The sequence below is a fragment of the Bos taurus genome, chromosome 7 (genome assembly GCF_002263795.3).
Source record: "Bos taurus isolate L1 Dominette 01449 registration number 42190680 breed Hereford chromosome 7, ARS-UCD2.0, whole genome shotgun sequence".
In the NCBI taxonomy this organism is placed as follows: Eukaryota; Metazoa; Chordata; class Mammalia; order Artiodactyla; family Bovidae; genus Bos; species Bos taurus.
In genome coordinates, this window is record NC_037334.1 from 49,891,069 (window position 1) to 49,910,677 (window position 19,609).

The 19,609-nt window shown below is 41.0% G+C and overlaps 2 protein-coding genes and 1 non-coding gene across 4 annotated transcripts in view; 1 reads left to right on the top strand and 2 right to left on the bottom strand.

Moving 5' to 3' along the window:
• Positions 1 to 2,899: 2,899 nt before the first annotated feature.
• On the bottom strand, positions 2,900 to 18,199 carry HSPA9 (heat shock protein family A (Hsp70) member 9). The gene is made up of 17 exons (NM_001034524.2): positions 18,045 to 18,199; positions 16,658 to 16,716; positions 16,305 to 16,392; positions 15,141 to 15,322; positions 14,273 to 14,397; positions 13,288 to 13,361; positions 13,097 to 13,203; positions 12,336 to 12,498; positions 11,262 to 11,354; positions 8,001 to 8,210; positions 6,660 to 6,887; positions 5,689 to 5,793; positions 4,820 to 4,937; positions 4,068 to 4,162; positions 3,768 to 3,860; positions 3,445 to 3,585; positions 2,900 to 3,170 (listed from the first exon to the last, which is right to left on the bottom strand). Exons 1-17 carry the CDS (start codon positions 18,123 to 18,125, stop codon positions 3,093 to 3,095), a joined length of 2,040 nt encoding a protein of 679 aa, NP_001029696.1. The 5' UTR covers positions 18,126 to 18,199; the 3' UTR covers positions 2,900 to 3,092.
• Positions 7,533 to 7,604, bottom strand: LOC112447603 (small nucleolar RNA SNORD63). Its single transcript, XR_003035798.1, has one exon. It is a non-coding gene; the product is annotated as a small nucleolar RNA SNORD63 (small nucleolar RNA).
• A 360-nt stretch (positions 18,200 to 18,559) lies between the features above and the next one.
• The window catches only part of CTNNA1 (catenin alpha 1), a 346,126-nt gene continuing 345,076 nt past the window's right edge, over positions 18,560 to 19,609 (top strand). The window contains exon 1 of one of the 2 annotated variants that reach the window (XM_024994302.2): positions 18,560 to 18,676. The gene's annotated coding sequence lies outside the window, so the exon portion shown is untranslated. The remainder of the gene's footprint in view (positions 18,677 to 19,609) is intronic. The other variant, XM_059888218.1, reaches the window with a different exon arrangement.

Here is a 19,609-nt window from a genome sequence, read left to right on the forward strand (position 1 = left end):
AGGGCTCTCTCTTCTGTGAAACAAATGGCCTATACCCTTCAAAACAACAAAATCAACATCATGAAAGGACAAAAAGGCAAAGGAACTATTCATCAGTGCTGCTGCTGCCAAGTCACTTCAGTCGTGTCTGACTCTGTGGGACCCCATAGACAGCAGCCCACCAGGCTCCCCCATCCCTGGGATTCTCCAGGCAAGAACACTGGAGTGGGTTGCCATTGCCTTCTCCAATGCATGAAAGTGAAAAGTGAAAGTGAAGTCGCTCAGTCGTGTCCGACTCAGCGACCCCATGGACTACAGCCCACCAGGCTCCTCCGTCCATGGGATTTTCCAGGCAAGAGGACTGGAGTGGGGTGCCATTGCTTTCTCCGATTCATCAGTGCTAAATTTCCTGATTATTAGCTGTAGGGATAATGTTTTGCTCTTAAGCATGCTATGTAGGTTGAAGTGTCATGATCTTCAGAAAACATGTAGAGAGTGAGCCGAGTATTTAAAAAAGTACAAATGAGGCAAAATGCTAACTGAATCCATCTGAATGGTGTTTTTGTGTGTTCCTGACAGCATTCTTCTAGATTTTCTAATAGATTTAATTAAAAGTTAAGAAAAAGCTTGGATAAATTTTTTTCGAGTCAGTAACAGAATTGTACTTAATACCTAGAAAGTATAAAAGAGGGTTTCAAATTTATTCTGGTCCCTCTTACTCCCCCTTTGCTGGCCTAGGAGTACCTCAGGCCACACTTTTAGTTCTGTAAACATTATTAATTCCTCCTTGAATTCTTTTTAATCTTTCACCAATTAAGTTTTAGTTTCTGGGTGTGGTTCATTACCCCTAGAACTCTTGACAGATGGAGAGTATAATTTATATGTAAACTTAAAAAGTAATGGAGAAAGCAAACCACCCACAAGTTTTGGACAGTGGGAGAGATTGTTTTGACAAGATTTGAGTGCTTAAGTAACAGGCATTGTTCTAATGTTGGGAAGTAACAGTGAACAAGATTCTGGCTTCTTGCAACTTGCAAAAATGGGTGGGCCTTAGTTCATTCAGGCTGCCAGAATAAAATAATAGACTGTGTAGCTTATAAACGGAATTTTCTCCCTCACAATTAAGGCTAGATGTTAGAGATCAGGGTGCCAGCATGATCAGGTCAGGGCCCTCTTCCAGGTCATAATGTGTCCTCATGTTAAGAAGGGCATCAGGGATTTCTGGAACCTCTTTTATTAGGGTACTATTTCCAATCATGAGAATGATCTACCTCCCAGAGGCCCCACCTCGAAATACCATTACCTTAGGAGTTAGTTATTTAAAAGCAGGGATTTGGAGGACCAAAAGAACTCATAGCAATGGGGGAAAGAAAAATTAGGTGGTGGTAATTGCTGTGGGTAAGGACAGGAAATGACAGGGACTTGAAGGCTGCTATTTATGACAATCTCAAAGTTCTTACTTAAAAAAGTGAGGGGAGGAGTCAATTGGAAATATAGAAGACAGTCTGAGCAAGGTCAAAGTATAGGAGAAGGGGTCCGATCACATGTGTTGTTCTATTGTGTAGCAGGGGTGCATTTTAAGTGGGGAAGACTACTTGGCAGTTTTCCTTTCGGGACCTTTAATGCATGTGTTGCCACAACATGAAGATTATATTTGAATTTAAATTTATTTTTGCCTTTCAAGGCTGCTTGTGCTGATGTTAGTTTTACTAGTGGGTAACTGAACCACCATCATATATACGGCAGTTTGAGTACATAAAGAAATACTGCACATCCCCCAAGTTTCCCATTAAGTGTTCATGTGGCTGAAAACTTGAGCCTATTCTCATATCAACCTCAAGAAGCTTTTAAAAGGGTGTTAAAGTCTCCTTAATTTTTTAAAAATAAATTAATTCCTAAATTTGAGTTATAGATGTAGTCACTTTCCTGGATCTTAAGTTGGCAGCATGTGATATTTAGAACTACATTTAAAAGAGCAGGACATGACAACTCGCTGAGGGTAAAAAACCAGAACTATAGAAATTACCTGGTTTCTGATGTATAAGCCACTGAAATCTCACCTTAGGACGTAATGTTCCATTATCGTGAGCCACTTCTGAAGTTTTTATTTAGAGCAGAAAGCAGCCTGAAAAGTATGAGGCCTAATCTTCATGTTAAAGATTGAACATTCAACATTCCAAACCTCAGATAGGCTAGAGAGAAACTCCTGAATCAGACTCGTCTTTGGTGATAATGATTATCATATCAGCCTTCTCAAGTTTTCAATTTGTTAAAATTGAAACTGGCTAATGTTAGGAAATCCCATATAAGTCAGGGAACTGGGAAATGTAATTCATGTCATCTATTTCTGAAGCTAAATTTCAGGTCCTCAGACAAAAAGATCAAGATGGTTTTCCTATTTATTTTTTTAAAAAAGTCCAGAATGGATCAAAAAGAACACTCATCAAGGACACAGGTGCCAGACATAAGGCCAAAGGGTAGCTAGGAAAGTGTGCCTTCAGAAAATTTGGGCGACTTGTGTTTTAAAAGCTGGATCTAACAAATAGTTAGCTCAGTTTTCTTTTGATCTAGCTTTCCCTGCTCCTCCTCCCAACATGGCACAGCTGGCTTGCTTTGCAAGGCCTCAGTTGAGGAATTCCACATACACACAGGCTGGTACAGCAGTACTCAGGTCACTAGAAGGATCTCATCACCTTGTGGTTTCATTCCAGACCCAACTGTCTTCACTGTGTGAGATTTCACCCCTTGAAAATATGGCTGCTGCTGCTGCTAAGTCGCTTCAGTCATGTCTGACTCTGTGCGACCCCATAGACTACTTCAACACAAAACAATGTTACCTCTTTAGAATGATCAATAAATCATCTTTCCAACTTTACATGCAGCTGAAATGAAAAAGAATGACAGGCTAGGGACAGAATACTGTGAATTTTGTACTGCTCAACTTGTTACTCATGAAATGATCATTAGCTAATGGTCACTAAATTTACATATTCAGGAAATTATATATAGAATACTGCAAAAACACAGTAGAAGACTGAAGTTTGCCCGTTTCAGCTCAGGAAATCCCTTCACTCCCAAGCATGTTGTCCTTTCAACTCCAAAGTTAACTGCTGTTACTGTTTCTCCTCCTTTTGATTGTCCTTTTGCTCCCCAGTGCCAGAGCTTCCAGAGCCTTCTCGCTCTGATGCCATCTGTAAGAAAGCATTTGAGAGTCACTTGTTTAATGTTAAGGGTGACAGTTTGTTCTCTGATGAACTGAAAATGAAGGAGCTATAGCCTACCTGTCCCACGCTCCCAGGTTTAGTGATTTCTTCCCTTTGGGTTCACCACGTCTCCCTCCCAAAGTATTCAAGAAGACCAGGAAGTTTACTTCCAAGTCCAATACTCCCAGTTCCATGACTGGCTGTGTAGCAGTCAACAGTGAAAGTGATCAAGAGCAGTTACATTGAGTTAGGAGCAAAATACCTTTTTGTATGCCATTTCGAAAAGCTTCAATGATGCTTGCTGAAGGGAAGATGCCGCCTGCCTTATGTTTTCGCCTGTTTCACTGTCTTTCCGAGCAAGGAGCTCCCTCATTTTGGAGATCTCTTCTTTTAGCTTGTTGCACTTAAAACCAAAACAAAGCCAGACCCTCACTTTTTCTGGTTTTCTTAGCCCTGAACATATAGCAGAATGTTTAGAGAGACACTTTTAAGAAATTGCTATCAAGATCCACAGAAAAATGACTGTCACTGACATTAGTGACAATACACCCCAAACTTATTGAACTGTTTTAAAAGAGGACTTACTTCATCAGCAGGCAGTTGGTCCTTGAATTCTTCCATCTTGGTCTCTGTGTCATGGATGATTCCTTCAGCCATATTAACTGCTTCAACTCGTTCCTAAGAGAAATTAAAAATGCAGTATGAACGAAGACTTACCAATCAACCTGCTAATGGCTACACACAGTTAAAGAGTATAAACAGTAAGAGGGAGAAATCACTGTGGTCTGAGATGTCTTTAGGAGATTTTAGCTGGATTCCATGACAATTTTTATATGAGAATAAATAAGAAAGGCACTTCACATAAGTTACGAGTGAAGTAATCACCTTCTTTCGCCGGTCTTCCTCAGCATACTTCTCTGCATTTTTAACCATATTTTCAATATCATCCTTGCTTAATCCACCAGAAGACTGAATCACAACTATAATGAAAAGAAGGCACCGCATTATTGCCCAGGAAAATGATATGCTTCATATGCTTCTTTCTCTACTATATTAAGAAAAAGAATCCTCCTGTTCAGAGTAGCTAATTATTGATGTGAATTATGGAGAAGAGGAATAGCCTACTGGCCTATAATAAGCAGAGGGAAACCAAGGGTCCTAATATACAAACATCAACTAACTGCCCTACCTACCAAAAACTTCAGCAATCCAGAGGCTCAGTGCTTGTTTGTTTTGGGGAATAAACACCATACCTGATAACGAGACACTGATAACTAAGGAGAATGAGGGCAAGAACTCACCATCCTCCCCTGAGGCTGGGGCAGGGAAGATATACACAGTCTAGAGTAGTTCCTAACGGAGAGGAACTTCAAAGTCTCTTACCTCACTCTTATTATTTTAGTCACTAAGTTGAGTCTGACTTTTGTGATTCCATGGACTGTAGCCCACCAGGCTCTTCTGTCCATCGGATTTCTCAGGCAAGCACACTGGACTGGGTTGCCATTTCCTTCTCCAGGGGATCTTCCTGACCCAGGGATCAAACCCACATCTCCAGCATTGCAGACGGATTCTTTACCACTGAGCCACTACGGAAGCCCTTACCTCACTCTTACAATCTAATAAATAAGAGAACTTACTCTGCTGCTCGCGTCCTGTACCCTTATCTTTGGCAGAAACATGTACAATCCCATTGGCATCAATGTCAAATGTAACTTCAATCTGAGGGACTCCACGAGGGGCTGGGGGAATTCCAATCTAGAATAAATGAATACCAGAGTAAGCTCCTCTCACCAACAGGTCCCGTGGTCTATTTCCAAAACCTGTATGATCTTCTGGGGAATAAGTTACCTGTTTTCTGGGAGAAACACATACAAAATGTTTTAACACGTTTTAAATGTACAAAAACAGGAGTTTGTAGGTTAGGGTAGTACTTTCCTTGCTGCCTGAAATAAATAAGACTCATACCAGTGAAGGCTGGCTGCAGCAAGTAACTGTAATGGCTTTATGTACCTAAGAATACACAGTGAGAGCAAAGTTCTCCATTGCTCATGTCCGTAAGAAACAATAAGCAATGCTGACTAGAAGCTAGTAGCAAGTGATTTCCCTAGCAGTTCACTGGTTAAGACTGTGCTTCCACTGCAGGGGACACAGGTTAAACCCCTGGTCAGGGAACTAAGATCCCACATGCCGTGCAGTGTGGCCAAAAAACCAGCAACAGTATCAAATGTCTTTAAAAGTAGTAATGAGATATTTCTTCTAATCACTGTTTATGAACATTTCCCTGAAGCTTATAAACTTCTTGACTTAGTTCCCAAGGCACAAGAAGCAAGGCAAGGCTTTCAAGTAAGAACTGAAGCTCTGGTTATCTGGCTGCAGCATTCATTTGAATGGTATGTGGAAATAAAACTGTGTCAGCAGTTTATAATAATATTAGGAGTCAGAATAGTGTAACTTCACCATAAAAAGAATGATCATGACCATGAAATTCAGGATTCCTAATACCTACCAAAGTAAACTGTCCAAGAAGTTTGTTGTCTCCAGCCATCTCTCTCTCACCCTGACACACTTTAATCTCCACTTGAGTCTGTCCATCAGCAGCTGTAGAAAACACCTAGGGAAAAGAAGGAAACGTGCTGGTTTGGCAGCCTGATTAAACTATTACCCCCTACAAACTGCTAACCAAAGGAAGAAATTCACATCCCAACATTGGAAGAATCCTAATGTACACTATGTTCAGAACAAAGGCCCATGTCTTTACAGAGAACAGGAGTAGGATTAGCACAGCAGAAGGGCATACAATAGCTATTGTTTCAGCTAAGCAAACGCATTGTACAAAGATGCAGCACTAGCACATAAGGCCTCAAGAGAAGGAGCTATAAAAAGTGAGATGTTGAAACATGCTCATCCAGAGAAATGGGTCAGAGAAAGGACATTTATGTTCATAGTCACAGGAAATCATCACTTTTCTTCAGAATGATGTTGTGGCAATATATCACTGCAAGCATAGCAAGAGTCATAGTTCTTTCATAAAAACATCAAAACTCAGAAAGTTAGGAAGTAATTCTAAACCTAAGACCCACTGTCCAAATAACCCTTGGCTTGGTATCTCAGAACTATCATTTACTGGGAAGACAAGCACACTCCCCTACTGTCAGCCAAAACATTTTATTTACTGCCTCTGAGAATAAAGTAGGAATTTTCAAATAATGAGGCTCCTTCTGGCACATTATTGTCCTGTGGAGGAAGACACTTGATGACTTCCCTAATATCACCACCACTCCTTACAGGTAAAGAGAACTTTTCCAGGAATATACGAGAATAAATGACAAGATTCTTACCACCCACCCACATTCAATTAGTGTGAACTGCAAAACAAAAAGAAAAGTTTTCTAGAAAGAGCTCACAAAAGTGGTTACAATCACATCCCTCACAGAATCCAGTATCTCTGTGAGAAAGTAAGGAGGCGGTGACTTTTACCTGGCTCTTCTTGGTAGGAATAGTGGTGTTCCTGTTAATAAGCTTGGTGAAGACACCTCCCAGGGTCTCAATACCCAGAGACAGGGGAGTGACATCCAGCAGCAGCACATCTGTCACATCACCAGCCAGCACACCTCCCTGAATGGCAGCTCCTATGGCCACAGCCTCATCAGGATTGACAGCTTTACTTGGGGCTCGGCCAAAGAGATCCTGCACAGTCTGCTGAACCTGAGTGCCAAGAAAAAAGAACATTGTCACTAGCTACTCAGGGCAATTGCCTGAGAATGAGAGAAGCGCATGTATCCACAGACCCCACCAGATCCAGGATAGGTTGCTTCAGATCCAAGAATGTTTACTCAAATTATTATTTTGCAGTTGAGTTCTTATTAATGAATTAAGTATATTATCTGGTAACACATACTTTACTCAGAATATCTCATTTATAGCCTCTTTAAATTTGGAAACAATTTGCCTAAATTTTGTCATCTGATTTCCCAAGCAACACACTAGGAATAGAAGCTGGAAGGCACGGGGACTTAAATCGATATTGTCCAAGTCCTCTTCTATGTATCAACTAAAACTCAAGCTTAAAAGCAGCAGTAGTAATTCAGTAATTCAATACCAGTGCTGATGTGAGGTATGTTTTCCCCTCCATATTTTACTAATGCTAGGAAAAAGTTCTATTTGAATATAACATCTGAGATAATTTATTAACATAAAGACACCTGCTTGATTCAAAGCCTCTCTTTTTCACCCCCATTTTATTGTTTGCATTATTTACTTAACCATAAGTACTCAAAAGAAAAAATTATGAAAATCAAAGCCCAAGATCATTCCATTCAAGCTATAAAGAATTATACCTTCAACATGTTCTGTGCTCAGTCATTAAGTTTTCCACATACCTATCTTATCAGAATGATGGGTTGATACAATGCATCATTGCACAAATCTCTGTTGAAGATGGTATTAGAAACCCAAACACGATACTGCAAAACACATATCCGAAACTGCCTACAGAGGCTAATTAAAGCTGTATGTTAAGGTGTCTTGGACCTCATACTGCTTCATTCTGAAAAATTCTATAAAACTGAAGTTCAGGGTCCTCCTTGCTAGTACTCCAAAGACATCTGCCCCCTTCTTAATCCTTTTTTAAAAATACTCTTTAAGACTAGAACTCTAGCGAGTACACAAATTCATACCCCTTTTAGGCCAACGTGGTAGAAAGGTCACACACACATGTCCCTACACAACAGAAGCCATATAGTGTGCATATGCTGTGTCCTAAGAAATCGTACGTGGGCCCTCTCTGCTCTCCATGCCAAGAATTCCATGGGTACTTACCTTGGGCATCCTAGTCATGCCACCAACCAGAATCACTTCTCCTATGTCACTCTTGCTGACTTCTGCATCTTGCATGGCTTTTTGGCATGGGGCAATGGTCCTTCTGATTAGATCAGTAACAATCCCTTCAAACTGAGCCCGGGTCAGCTTCATATTCAAATGCTTGGGTCCAGAAGCATCCATTGTAAGGTATGGCAAATTGATGTCAGTCTGCAAGGGAAGCAGGAAGACCAGTTGTGAAGTCTATTACTTCAATTAAAGACTACACACTAGAAAATATTTCAAAAATCACAGGGAAGATCAGACACACTTTAAACGAACAGCTACCAAAGACAGACTCTTAAAGATTTAACCTCTTATCTTCTCAGAAGTAACACTACAAACCTATTAATAATAATGAAGGATGGAATAGAGAAGCAGGAAAAAAAAATCCCCGTTCAGAAGGTGAAGAACTGTCCTGCCATTAAAACATGCATTAAGAAATCACATTACTTTGTTTTTACCAAGTTTTTTAAAAAAATTCACTGTACTTTAAGAAAAAAGTCACATGTATGCTCTGAACCAAATAATCTGCTACCAAACCAGGGCTTTACAAGTCTAAGGTGCTTAAAAAAGCTACAACAAAAATGTCTAAAGGAGTGACTACTGCTATGATAGTCACTGCTGCTGCTGCTAAGTCACTTCAGTCGTGTCTGACTCTGTGTGACCCCATGGACGGCAGCCCACCAGGCCTCCCCATCCCTGGGATTATCCAGGCAAGAACACTGGAGTGGGTTGCCATTTCCCTCTCCAATGCATGAAAGTGAAAAGTGAAAGTGTCTGACTCCTAGCGACCCCACGGATTGCAGCCTACCAGGCTCCTCCGTCCATGGGATTTCCCAGGCAAGAGTACTGGAGTGGGGTGCCATTGCCTTCTCCGTATGATAGTCACAGAGAGCAGCAAACACTGCTATAGTCACACCACGTAACATATACTATCAATAAATGTAAAATCCTAATAAGGCATGGATTAAGAATATTTAGACTAACAAAACTCACTATTAAACATGCAGAAACAGGTGTCTCAGGGGTGAACTCCCAGAAGAGAGTTAAATTTATGCTGCACCTCCAACTTCACATCAAAGCAAGGCCAAAAAGCAATAAAGACCGAGGGGAGCAAATCCTTAACCACTTTTCTTCAGGTAGAGTACCCTGGACAGTTAAAGGCTTAATAAGAATTAACAAACCTTCTGGATATAGTTTTAAGATACTGGATATAGTTTTAAGAACACCAATAACAATTTCCTCTTTGCACAATGTTAAACCGAATCAGAAAAAAAATTAATGCAATCCAATAGAACTTTCTGTGGCAATGGAAATGCTACCTGTGCTTCTCAATCCAGCAGCCACTAGTCACACATGGCTGAAAAGCTGAAATTCACCTGAGAAATGGAATTGAGTGCAACTGAGAAACGGAATTCTTAAAAATTGTATTTTGGGACTCCCCTGATGGGTCCAGTGGCTAAGACTCTGTTCCCAATTCAGGGCGCCCAGGTTTGGTCCCTGGTTAGGGAACTCGATCCCACATGCGGCAACTAAGGGTTTGTATGCAACCATGACCCAGTGCAGTAAAATAAATATTTTAAAATTGTATTTAATCTTATTTAACCATATGTGGTTACTGTACTAGTGCAGTTCCATACACTCTAAGTTACAAACTGAAAAACTCCAGGACTTTCCACCTTCAAATGCCAGTTCCATCATGAAGTTTTGTCCCTTCTCTCTCTCAAATCGAACCATGTATCTCTCCCTACCTCACCCTGGTCCAAGTGCTTTCCTCTCACCACCTGGTGTAGTTTTAACAGCCCCCTACACTTTTTCACACCCACTCAGGCTGCCACAGCTCCCCCGCATTTTTCACTCCACCTCAGGGTGCTTTCCCCAAACTGACCATGTCACTGCCCCATCTCAAAACTTTTCAGTGATTTGTAGTCATCCAAGGAAAGACACCAAATCCTCCAATCTGTAAAGCCTCCAGACTTATCTTCTATGCTCCACATTGACCCTTTCTCAGGTCTTACCCCACCACCTCATACTTATCTGGCACTTTATATTTTCCTGATCAACTCACCTTGCAGGAGCTCTAATTATGTCAATTACCTGTCAAGTTCCTCTATTATTAGTCTAAGTTTGCCTTTTTTAGAAAATACAATTACCATATACATTTATATATAACATAATTATACTATAAATATATAACAATTAACATATACATTTACTACACATTGTCCTAAGCATGTTACACCTATTAATTTACAAATCCTCACAACTCTAAGGGGAAATGGAGTGCTAATTATCCTCATTTTATAGACAAGAAAACAAACGTTAGTAATTCATCCAAAGTCATATAGCAAATAATGAAACAGAAACTTAATCTCCACCAGTCTATCTACAGAGTAACTGTTAACCTCTACATTACTTCTGACATTTATTGATATAATGTTTAATTAACTAATGTCAACCTTTCACTGGTGGATCAGATGGTAAAGCGTTTGCCCATGGAGGCAAACTTGCACAGGTACATATTGCCCAGCCTTCAGCCAGGTTTCATTAACTCACTGTCTAGACTGGTGATCCAAATAAGACAATCAGAGACTTACATAAAACGGTGTCTGAAATAAAAACAGAAGTAGTTCTGAGAGTCTCCTGGTACTTCCAGGTTAGTAATTCTAATTTTGCACACTGTTCAGTCTAGATTTTCCCAGGTGGTGCAGGTGGTAAAGAATCCGCCTGCCAATGCAAGAGACATAATAGACTTGGGTTCGATTCCTGGGTCAGGAAGATCCCCTGGAGGAGGAAATGGTGACCCACTCCAATATTCTTGCATGGAGAATCCTGTGGACATAGAAGCCTGGCGGGCTATGGTCCATAGGATCACAAAAAGTCCAAAAAGTCGGAAAAGACCCAAGTGACTTAGCATAATGGTACAGTCTAGATTTTAAAAATACTATATTTAACACAAATAAGTATATTCAATGTCATTCAGCTCTCAATTAAACCATTATTTGACTCCTGTAACATAACCTGATTTGGTGCTTAACAAATTTCAGCTCACCCATTAAAAATACAATGATTCTGTTAATGGAAAAGTTTTTTTACCACCAACCAGAATATGGTTAAAAAAAAAAATCTCACCAATATTATGCCAATTAAAATTTGCTATTCAAGTAAACTCCAGCTGAAAAGATCCATCAAGGCTGTTGGAATTTGTCCATGTCTCACCTGCACAGATGAAGAGAGTTCACACTTGGCCTTCTCAGCAGCTTCCCGAACTCTCTGAAGCGCCATGTTGTCTTTGGTTAAATCAACCCCCGTCTAACAAAGACATAATATAACTAGTGTAAATGAGAAAATGAATACTACTTAAATCGCAGTGGTAAGGTATAGACAAGACAAAATAAAGCCATACCTTTATAAACAAGCAAAAATTAATTATTGCCTTTAAAAACCTACAGGAAAAAGACCTACTCTGAAAAAGATATACTATGTCCGGAGTTAAAGGGATGAACTGTTCTTACTTCTTTCCAGCTGTAGGATTCTAGCTCAAAAAAGGAATTCTCAAAACTCCTTTTCCAATACAGGTATTCTCCCAATTTTCCAAAACTTGCTTTAAACCACACCTCACTTTTATAAAAGATCTATATTAACACCTGTTTTTGCCAACCAAATGAAATCCGAAAAGGATTTTCACATTTACAAAAAAGGCAAAAAGGACAACTAATATTCGGCATTGGCTTTGCAGCAAGCCATTATAGAGGCAGTGTACACCCCAAGCTCCTTGCCCAGTAACTACATTTATCTGAGCATCAAGCCACCATAGCTTTGAACTATCTGGGAGCGTATGAACATTTTGTTTTGTGCATCCATTAGCAAAATGTGGCCTAAGGTAATTGCTTCTTTGCTTCACAACATTTCAGCTTATCATAGGTCTCAAAGGAAGACGTTTTCAGATAGTGGAGGGAACCTATATAGTTGTCCATCAGTATCTGTGAGGATTGGTTCTAGCACTTCTCTCCAAAAACCTGGATACCCCAATCCAAAGACATTCAGGTTTCCTATATAAAATACCACAGTACTATTATACACCAGGTACTGTATCCTTTTCATTGTTGTCTGTTCACAATTTGAAGTTACAATAACCAGAACAGTTCAGAGCGCCCATGAAACTGAAATGCAATTTCAGTGGACTATGCAACAGTCTATTAACGGGAGAAAAAATCATAAACAAAGCAAACCGCAGTCCAAAGAAATTCTCTCTATTTCAATGTCTACACATTAACCACACTGGTAACTAACCTCTCTTTTGAACTCCTTCACAATGTGACGCAGCAAGGCCTGATCAAAGTCTTCACCACCTAAGAAAGTGTCTCCATTGGTGGATTTCACCTCAAATACTCCTTTCTGAATTTCCAGTATGGAAATATCAAAAGTTCCACCACCTAAATCATATACAGCAATGCTAGAAAGAAAAAAGAAGGCCTTCAAGAACAAAATTCATCACAGGTAGAGTTCAGTCACCAAACTAACATAAATCTGGCTATTTCCCCCCACCCAGGTATAATTATGAAAGTTGATGACTGCCTAAGTGTCATATGTCTTAACATATGGTCTTACAGCAACATGTAACACACATAAGAGTTAAAATGAAATGCTAAACTTCTGGATGAATACTTGCCAACAGGCATACCAAGGGAGTAAAATAACTGTGAAAGTGAAGTCGCTCAGTCGTGTACGACTCTTTGCAACCCCATGGACTGTAGTCTACCAGGCTCCTCCCTCCATGGAATTCTCCAGGCAAGAGTACTGGAGTGGGTTGCCAAATAACCATAGCCAGTACTTTTAAAAAGAAAAGAAAGAAGAGAGAAAAAGTAATCAAAGGAATAGTCCTGAAATAAATGAAAAACACAGTCCATAGAAACCTGGGGAAAAGATCAAGGCAGTACATTTTTAGTCTAAGGCGCAACACTAAGAAATCAAGATGATGACTGAGGATAGATTTCAAGATTCCGTGAACTTAGTCTCACACATCTAAGTGGAAATTTATTACACAAACTTACATTTTGTCTTCTGATTTGTCCAGACCATAAGCCAGAGCAGCAGCTGTGGGTTCATTAATTACCCGAAGCACATTCAGTCCAGATATCTGGCCAGCATCCTTAGTGGCCTATAGAAAAAGAAAAAAAGCATTTTTCACCCTTGTGTCCCAAGTACCATTTATTTCGTGACTAAAAATGCTAATTGAACTCACCTGTCTCTGAGAGTCATTGAAATAAGCTGGGACTGTGATCACAGCATTTTTTGCTGTATGCCCCAAATAATTTTCTGGAAAAGAAATCAATGAAAATCAACCATGAGAATCCTATCAGATAAAATAAGCTACAATTAATAATGTAGCCTGACAACCCATGTCATCCTCTTGAGATCACAAACAGTACCCGTTCGTTTTTTAGCATATGACCTAACATGTAGAGATCTTATTGAAAAACACTTCAATTTAAAAAACTCAAGATCTCACCTTTAACACATTAGTGAAGGCTCACCAACTACAATGACCTAGACTTAAAAGAGCCACTGTTTCTCTGTTAGGTAGGTAAAATAGGGAAAAGGAGTCCAAAATGGCGGTGGCTAAAAGACAAGGAAGGAAAAACCCCCGAAAATAGAACAAAGGAAGGTCTGAGGACAGGAGTGAGGGCCTCAGGAAAAACAACACTCCTGGCTGGCCCAATTTACATTGGACAGGCCCAGGGAGAGATAAACATATAAATAAAGAAGCCAAAGCTAGCTCTCTCTCTCTCCCCCACGTGCTGGGGCACTCTTCTCCTCATGTCTTTGGATCGACGTGCCCTCACGCCTCAAAGATGGATTTTCCTGCTATCTTCTAAATAAAATAGAGCTGTAACACTAGCTGTAACACTGATTTGTCTAAGAGCTATAACATGGTCCATTCGAGACCAAACAGGAAGTTATAAGTTTTACCTAACAGACACAAAAACTTAAAATGTAGTCTTTTGGTTTCCCTTCTGGGAAAAAGAAACATGAAAGCCACCATTAGGAAAACTTGGAAGAGAAATTCAATTTGTAGAGAAAGAGTAATGAAGTTTTGCCATTTCTAGGTATTTTGTGCAAAAGTCACTGCAAACTCATTCAAAGGTCAATGAGATACGGAAGCCAGTGATCTCAGAGTAATCATGCAGTTTTCTGAATTCTTCCAGATATGAACTAAGCTTTCTCACCTGCAGTCTCTTTCATCTTCATCAACACAAATGCTCCAATCTGACTTGGGGAATAGAGTTTTCCATGAGCTTCAACCCAGGCATCGCCATTAGAGGCACGGACAATTTTAAAAGGAACATTTTTACTGAAAGACACAAATATTTGAGAAAACATGCCAGCACAATCTACCATGAAGTTACCATACACCATGAAAGCCCATCTTCCACCCCACGAGATCCATGCCAACAAATGAGAACTTCAGGAATTCACTTAATGAAATCCTTTAGAAAGTAATCATTAACATGTAAAAACATCCTAATGAAACCTGAACATTCTTCTCACCAAAAACTTATGCAGCTGCTTTGGATAACACAGAGATATCATATGACCCAGAAACTTCATTACTAGATGTCTACCCAAGAGAAATGAAAACGTACATCCACATACAAACCTACAAATGTTTATGGTAGCATTACTCATTAACAGCCAAAAAGTGGGAACAACCCAAATGTCATCAACAAATAAACATTAAATTATGTATGTATGTGTGCAATGGAGTATTATTTGGCCATAAAAACAAATGAAATACTGATAACATGTGACAGCAAGGATAAACCTTGAAAACATATCGAACTATCTGATCAGCACAAGATGGAGCCTATGTCATTATCTGTCTCGTATTTAACACCAATTTACATGGTCCAGGTATGACTAGCCAAATCTTCATATATCATGTCACACATAGCAAAGTCCTAATCTGTGAAGGCAGAACTGAATATTTTGAAGACGACACCCTCTGGGCAGGGGCAGGGCCTGTCCTCAGGGATCCTGCTAGGAAGACTGTTCTATACAGCCTTTGCAAATAAATACAGTCTTACTATTACTCACATGTCTTTCTGAACTTCTGGGTCATCATATCGCCGACCAATAAGACGCTTGGTAGCATAGAATGTGTTATTTGGGTTGGTGACAGCCTGTCGCTTGGCCGGCATGCCAACAAGTCGCTCACCATCTGCTGTAAAGGCTACAACTGAAGGGGTGGTTCTGGCACCTTCAGCGTTCTCTAGCACCTAAAACTCCCAAAGTAGGACAGAGAGTAAGGTTCCAGTCACCACCAGTGTCTTTATATCAATTATTTGAGACACAAAGCAAACATTAAACAATAGTACTAGTGAGGATATTCTTCTGCCCTGTAAATATTGATATAGTAAGCAACTACTATTTGAGAGTGAAACAATTTTCAACTAAGAACATCCGAAAAAATAGGAATATATATAAATCAAATGTACTTTTGTTTTGGTGATGGCTAAAAATTTCAGGCATTAAAAAAAATTTGCAGATTTCCCTGGTGATCCCCTGGTTAAGAATCCACCTGCCAATGCAGAGGATACAGGTTGGATCCCTGGTCTGGGCAGATTCCACATAGTGTGGGGCAACTAAGCCTGTACGCCAGAACTACTGATGGCTGAGCACCCCAGAGATCCTGGTCCACAATGAGAGAAGCCCTTGCAATGAGACAGTAGCCCCCACTGGCCGCCAACTAGAAAAAGCCTGCACGTAGCAACGAAGACCCACCGCAGTAAAGGAAAAAAAAATTTAATTGCCAAAAAGGATTAAAAGATCCAGGTGCTTCAAATATTATTGAGGCGAACCAACTGGGAACAAAGATTTTAAGAACAGAATAGGTAGGATTCAGGAGGAAGAGCCTCTACCACAGCAGGAAATAAAGAACATTCTTTACTTATGACCCAGCCTTTGCATTATTTGGAGCTCCACTTGCTTCTAGACTGTTTCTGCACCTTTAACTTTTGTTTAACTGACTTATAAAAAGGTAAAATTTTATTATCTCTGTACTAGGACACACTTAAATCCTGGGAAGTTAAATCCATTTGATTATTACCAGCATAAATTAAGCACAAAGATGCAACTCAAGCGAGTCTTAAGAATTTAAACACAACCTTTAAAATGTCCCTCATCTAAGCCAATGGACACAGAATTCTGAATTGTCTACTAGCTACCACTACATGGTCCAGAGCCTCCAATTATGCTCACCTTTGCTTGTTTACCTTCCATAACTGCCACACAGGAGTTGGTAGTACCCAAATCAATACCAACAACTGCTCCCTTGATTGCTTCTGATCTGTAAGACATTTAAAACAATGCTATGGTCAGTTAACAGTGGTCTCCAAAATGGTGGGAAAAAAGACTTATTTTACAATATGAAGGTAAACCTTGAAGAAGGTTTGCTAGAAAACAATTATTTGCTACTGTGGTGAAATGAACACTCTCTTAATAAATATAACAGTGGTTTTATTCCTGAACAAAATAATGATAAATTTAGAGACCATTAGTCTGGGACTTAATATTTATCATCTTACTATTAAAGAAAATGAAATTATACTTACGCATAGTCCCGCCTTGAAACAATTCTAAAAGCCTCATGACTAAGGCCATTCCAGCCATCCTTAAAAAAAAAAAAAAAATTGCATCAGCCATCAGTTACATAAGAAAACTTGGGCTTGTTTTAACTATTCTTCTGAAGAATACGTGAACGTTTGAGATTTTCATTCTGAGTGGCTACCATGCATAAAGTTCATTGAAATTGTAAGGTATTTTATGTATAACAGGCATAATGGTACTGACACAGCTATCAAGTCCAATAAAGTATAAAATTTCCAAGTAAGTCAGACAAACAAGTACATGTAAAACTGTCCTGAATTACATTAACAAAAGATTTCTCAACTTCAGCATTACTGATTTTGAACAAAACTTTCGTTGGGAGCTGGGCTGTTCACTGCAGGATGTTCAGCAACAACTTGGACCTTTACGACTAGAACCTAGTAGTAGCATGGTTACCCAGACTGTAACAACCAAAGGCTTTTTCAAGCACTGCCAAACATCCCGTGGAGAAGCAAAAATACATTACAACTTAACTACTCAATTTCACTGTCATATCAGTGTCCACTTAAGATCCACACATGTGTGTGTAGCAAATATATATTTAACTTAATCTGAGCCATTTCCCCTGATGTTGCCAAGCTAATGCTTTAAAGGTAGTAGAATTAGCAACCTTGTGAAGTCAGTTTAGGTGGGGGGGAATATGAAGTAGGGGGGGGAAATGTCTGGAGTGGCCTCTGATCAGGATCAAAGACCTTTGTTACATTCTCACCTCAGGCTATTGCAAGTCGTCCTTTACTCAACCTGAGCGCAAAGAAACACAATTCCAAAAGATATGTTTCTACTCTTACACGATAATGAGCAATCACTCCATGGCCTTTTCCTGATTTACTTATTTTTTCTGAAATAACGGAGATGAAGATTCTGGGAAAAAAACTATTAAATGTTCGCAAACAAGAAAATCAGAACTTGACTTTTAATTTATTGCTCGGATGCTCTTTCTTCCTTCGTCATATCGTAGTAACCGGGCCCCTGAACACTCCGGATTTTAGAAGACTCCTTCTTCTACCCGTAAGCGAAATTAAAAACTATAATAGTTATTCCTTCCCTATAGACTACGACCTCAAGGCCCAAACTGCGTAATCCGTATCAAAAAGCCTATCAGAACGACTACCAGCTACTTGGTGAAATAAAACTCTACGCTCCCAAAGAGTGTGACTCAGCAAAGAAAGAAAGGCAAAACCCTGAATTAATCCTTGAATCAGCAACACTGAATTCTGTTATTTTCCATCTCTCCTCTTTCCCGGAGGATTCTGACCCCGAAGGCCGCGCGCGGCCTGCCGCACTGAATCCCAAGACCGTGAGCCCCTCGAGGAGGGCCCGGCAGTCCCTTACCTGGTGGCGGGCGGCTGTGGGGCCTCGGGAGGCTGCGGTGCCGACGAAACGGGATACTGCGGCTCGGCTGGCGCTTATCATGGCTGCTAGACGGTGGAAGTACGAGACAGCGCAAAGAGGCGCTCGGACGGCCGAGGGCTGCGCGGCGCAGAGGTGCTAGTGATTCTGGAAACCTCCTACCACGTGGGGTGGGGGGCGGGGGTTGACCGCTGCGGCCTGGAAGCCCGCTCATCCTCTGAGGCGCCGCCCGTGCTGCCTGATCAGAGAATACCTGTATGCCGCGCCCGGAGGCAGGGCCTATGGCTAATACGCTTCGAAGCCTGATAGTTGGGAACAATATGTCCTTCTGCGCCTGCTGCAGCAGGTCAGGGCTCCACGAGAGACGGGAGGTCTAAGAGCGGTATAAGGCAGAAGTGTGGACAACCCAGGTCCTCGGAGGCAGGAAGGACTCAAGGTCACACGGGATAAACTGCGAACAGATTACAGTCTCCTTGCGTCAGTTACGTGAGAGGAGGGGTCTGTTGCGCTTGCGCAACTGGCCGCCCGCCGACGGCCTGGAGCGCATGTGCACAGGGAGTAGTGAAAAACGGGGTGGAGTCTGACTACCGCTGTCATAGGGTGCTCAAGCTCACGTGAGTTTCGTCCTTCCCACCCCCGTTTCCCTGGGAGACCCTGGCGGCCGCAAGGTCCGCTCGAGTTGACTTTTTTTTCTGGAGGAGGGCGCCATTTTGTCCTGCCCTTTTGTTCAATGTAAACCTGGGGTTTAAAACATTTGTTGCTCACCCTCGTCCTTTGTCTTTTGACTGCCTGTTGCTGTTGCAGTAACTTGAAGTAACCTGCATATGGAGACCTTAGGCGAATTTTTTCTGTGTTTTAGCACAGGGACCTTGGGTTTTGAACTACTCAAGAAGACTTAAGTTCATACAAAGCATTCGGTTACCTTAGGCTAATTATCGTGCAGACCGTCAAGAGAAAAACATACCTGAGCTCAAGATCCTACTGCCCAGCTTTGATGGGCCTCACTGAGGCTCAGAAACCAAGCAGGCCCCTGTGGGGCCCACCTGGGCAGGAAAGCCCTTCTTTACCCACTGTTGCTTGTTTATAGACTTCTTTTAGCTTCTTTAAGGTACCCTGAATTCCAAAAGGCAGATTTCAGCAGTTGCTTATTAGGGGACGAAAACAAGAGAGGCATAGTCAAGTAAGAATAGCACAGCACTGGGGCACGGTCATGGTTCCTCCTCAGGGAGTGTGTGGTCAGCTGTGTCTTGGTGACTCCACAGACTATAGCCCACCAGGCTCCTCTGTGGAATTTTTCCAGGCAAGAATACTGGAGTGGGTTACCATTTCCTTCTCTAGGGGATCTTCCTGACCCAGGGATTGAACCCCTGTTGCTTGCTTTGGCAAACTTGGTCTTTACCACTAACATCACCTGAATATACGTAGTATTTATGAGTTCTATGGGAATTAGGCCCTGCTCAGATAGAGAATGGTAACTTAAACGAGGGCAAGATTCCTCACTACCAACCCACCAGAAGGAAGTCACATGCCTTACAGCCCTCACCCCA

Bases quoted from the DNA above. Each gene is read 5' to 3' on its own strand.
- HSPA9 (NM_001034524.2), bottom strand. From the start codon at position 18,125: ATGATAAGCGCCAGCCGAGCCGCAGTATCCCGTTTCGTCGGCACCGCA. The intron at 13,362-14,272 runs GTGAGAAAGCTT...TTTCTTTTCCAG, and splicing joins GAAGATGAAAGAGACTGCAG to AAAATTATTTGGGGCATACA. The intron at 12,499-13,096 runs GTAAGTTTGTGT...TTTTCTTTCTAG, and splicing joins GACAAATCAGAAGACAAAAT to CATTGCTGTATATGATTTAG.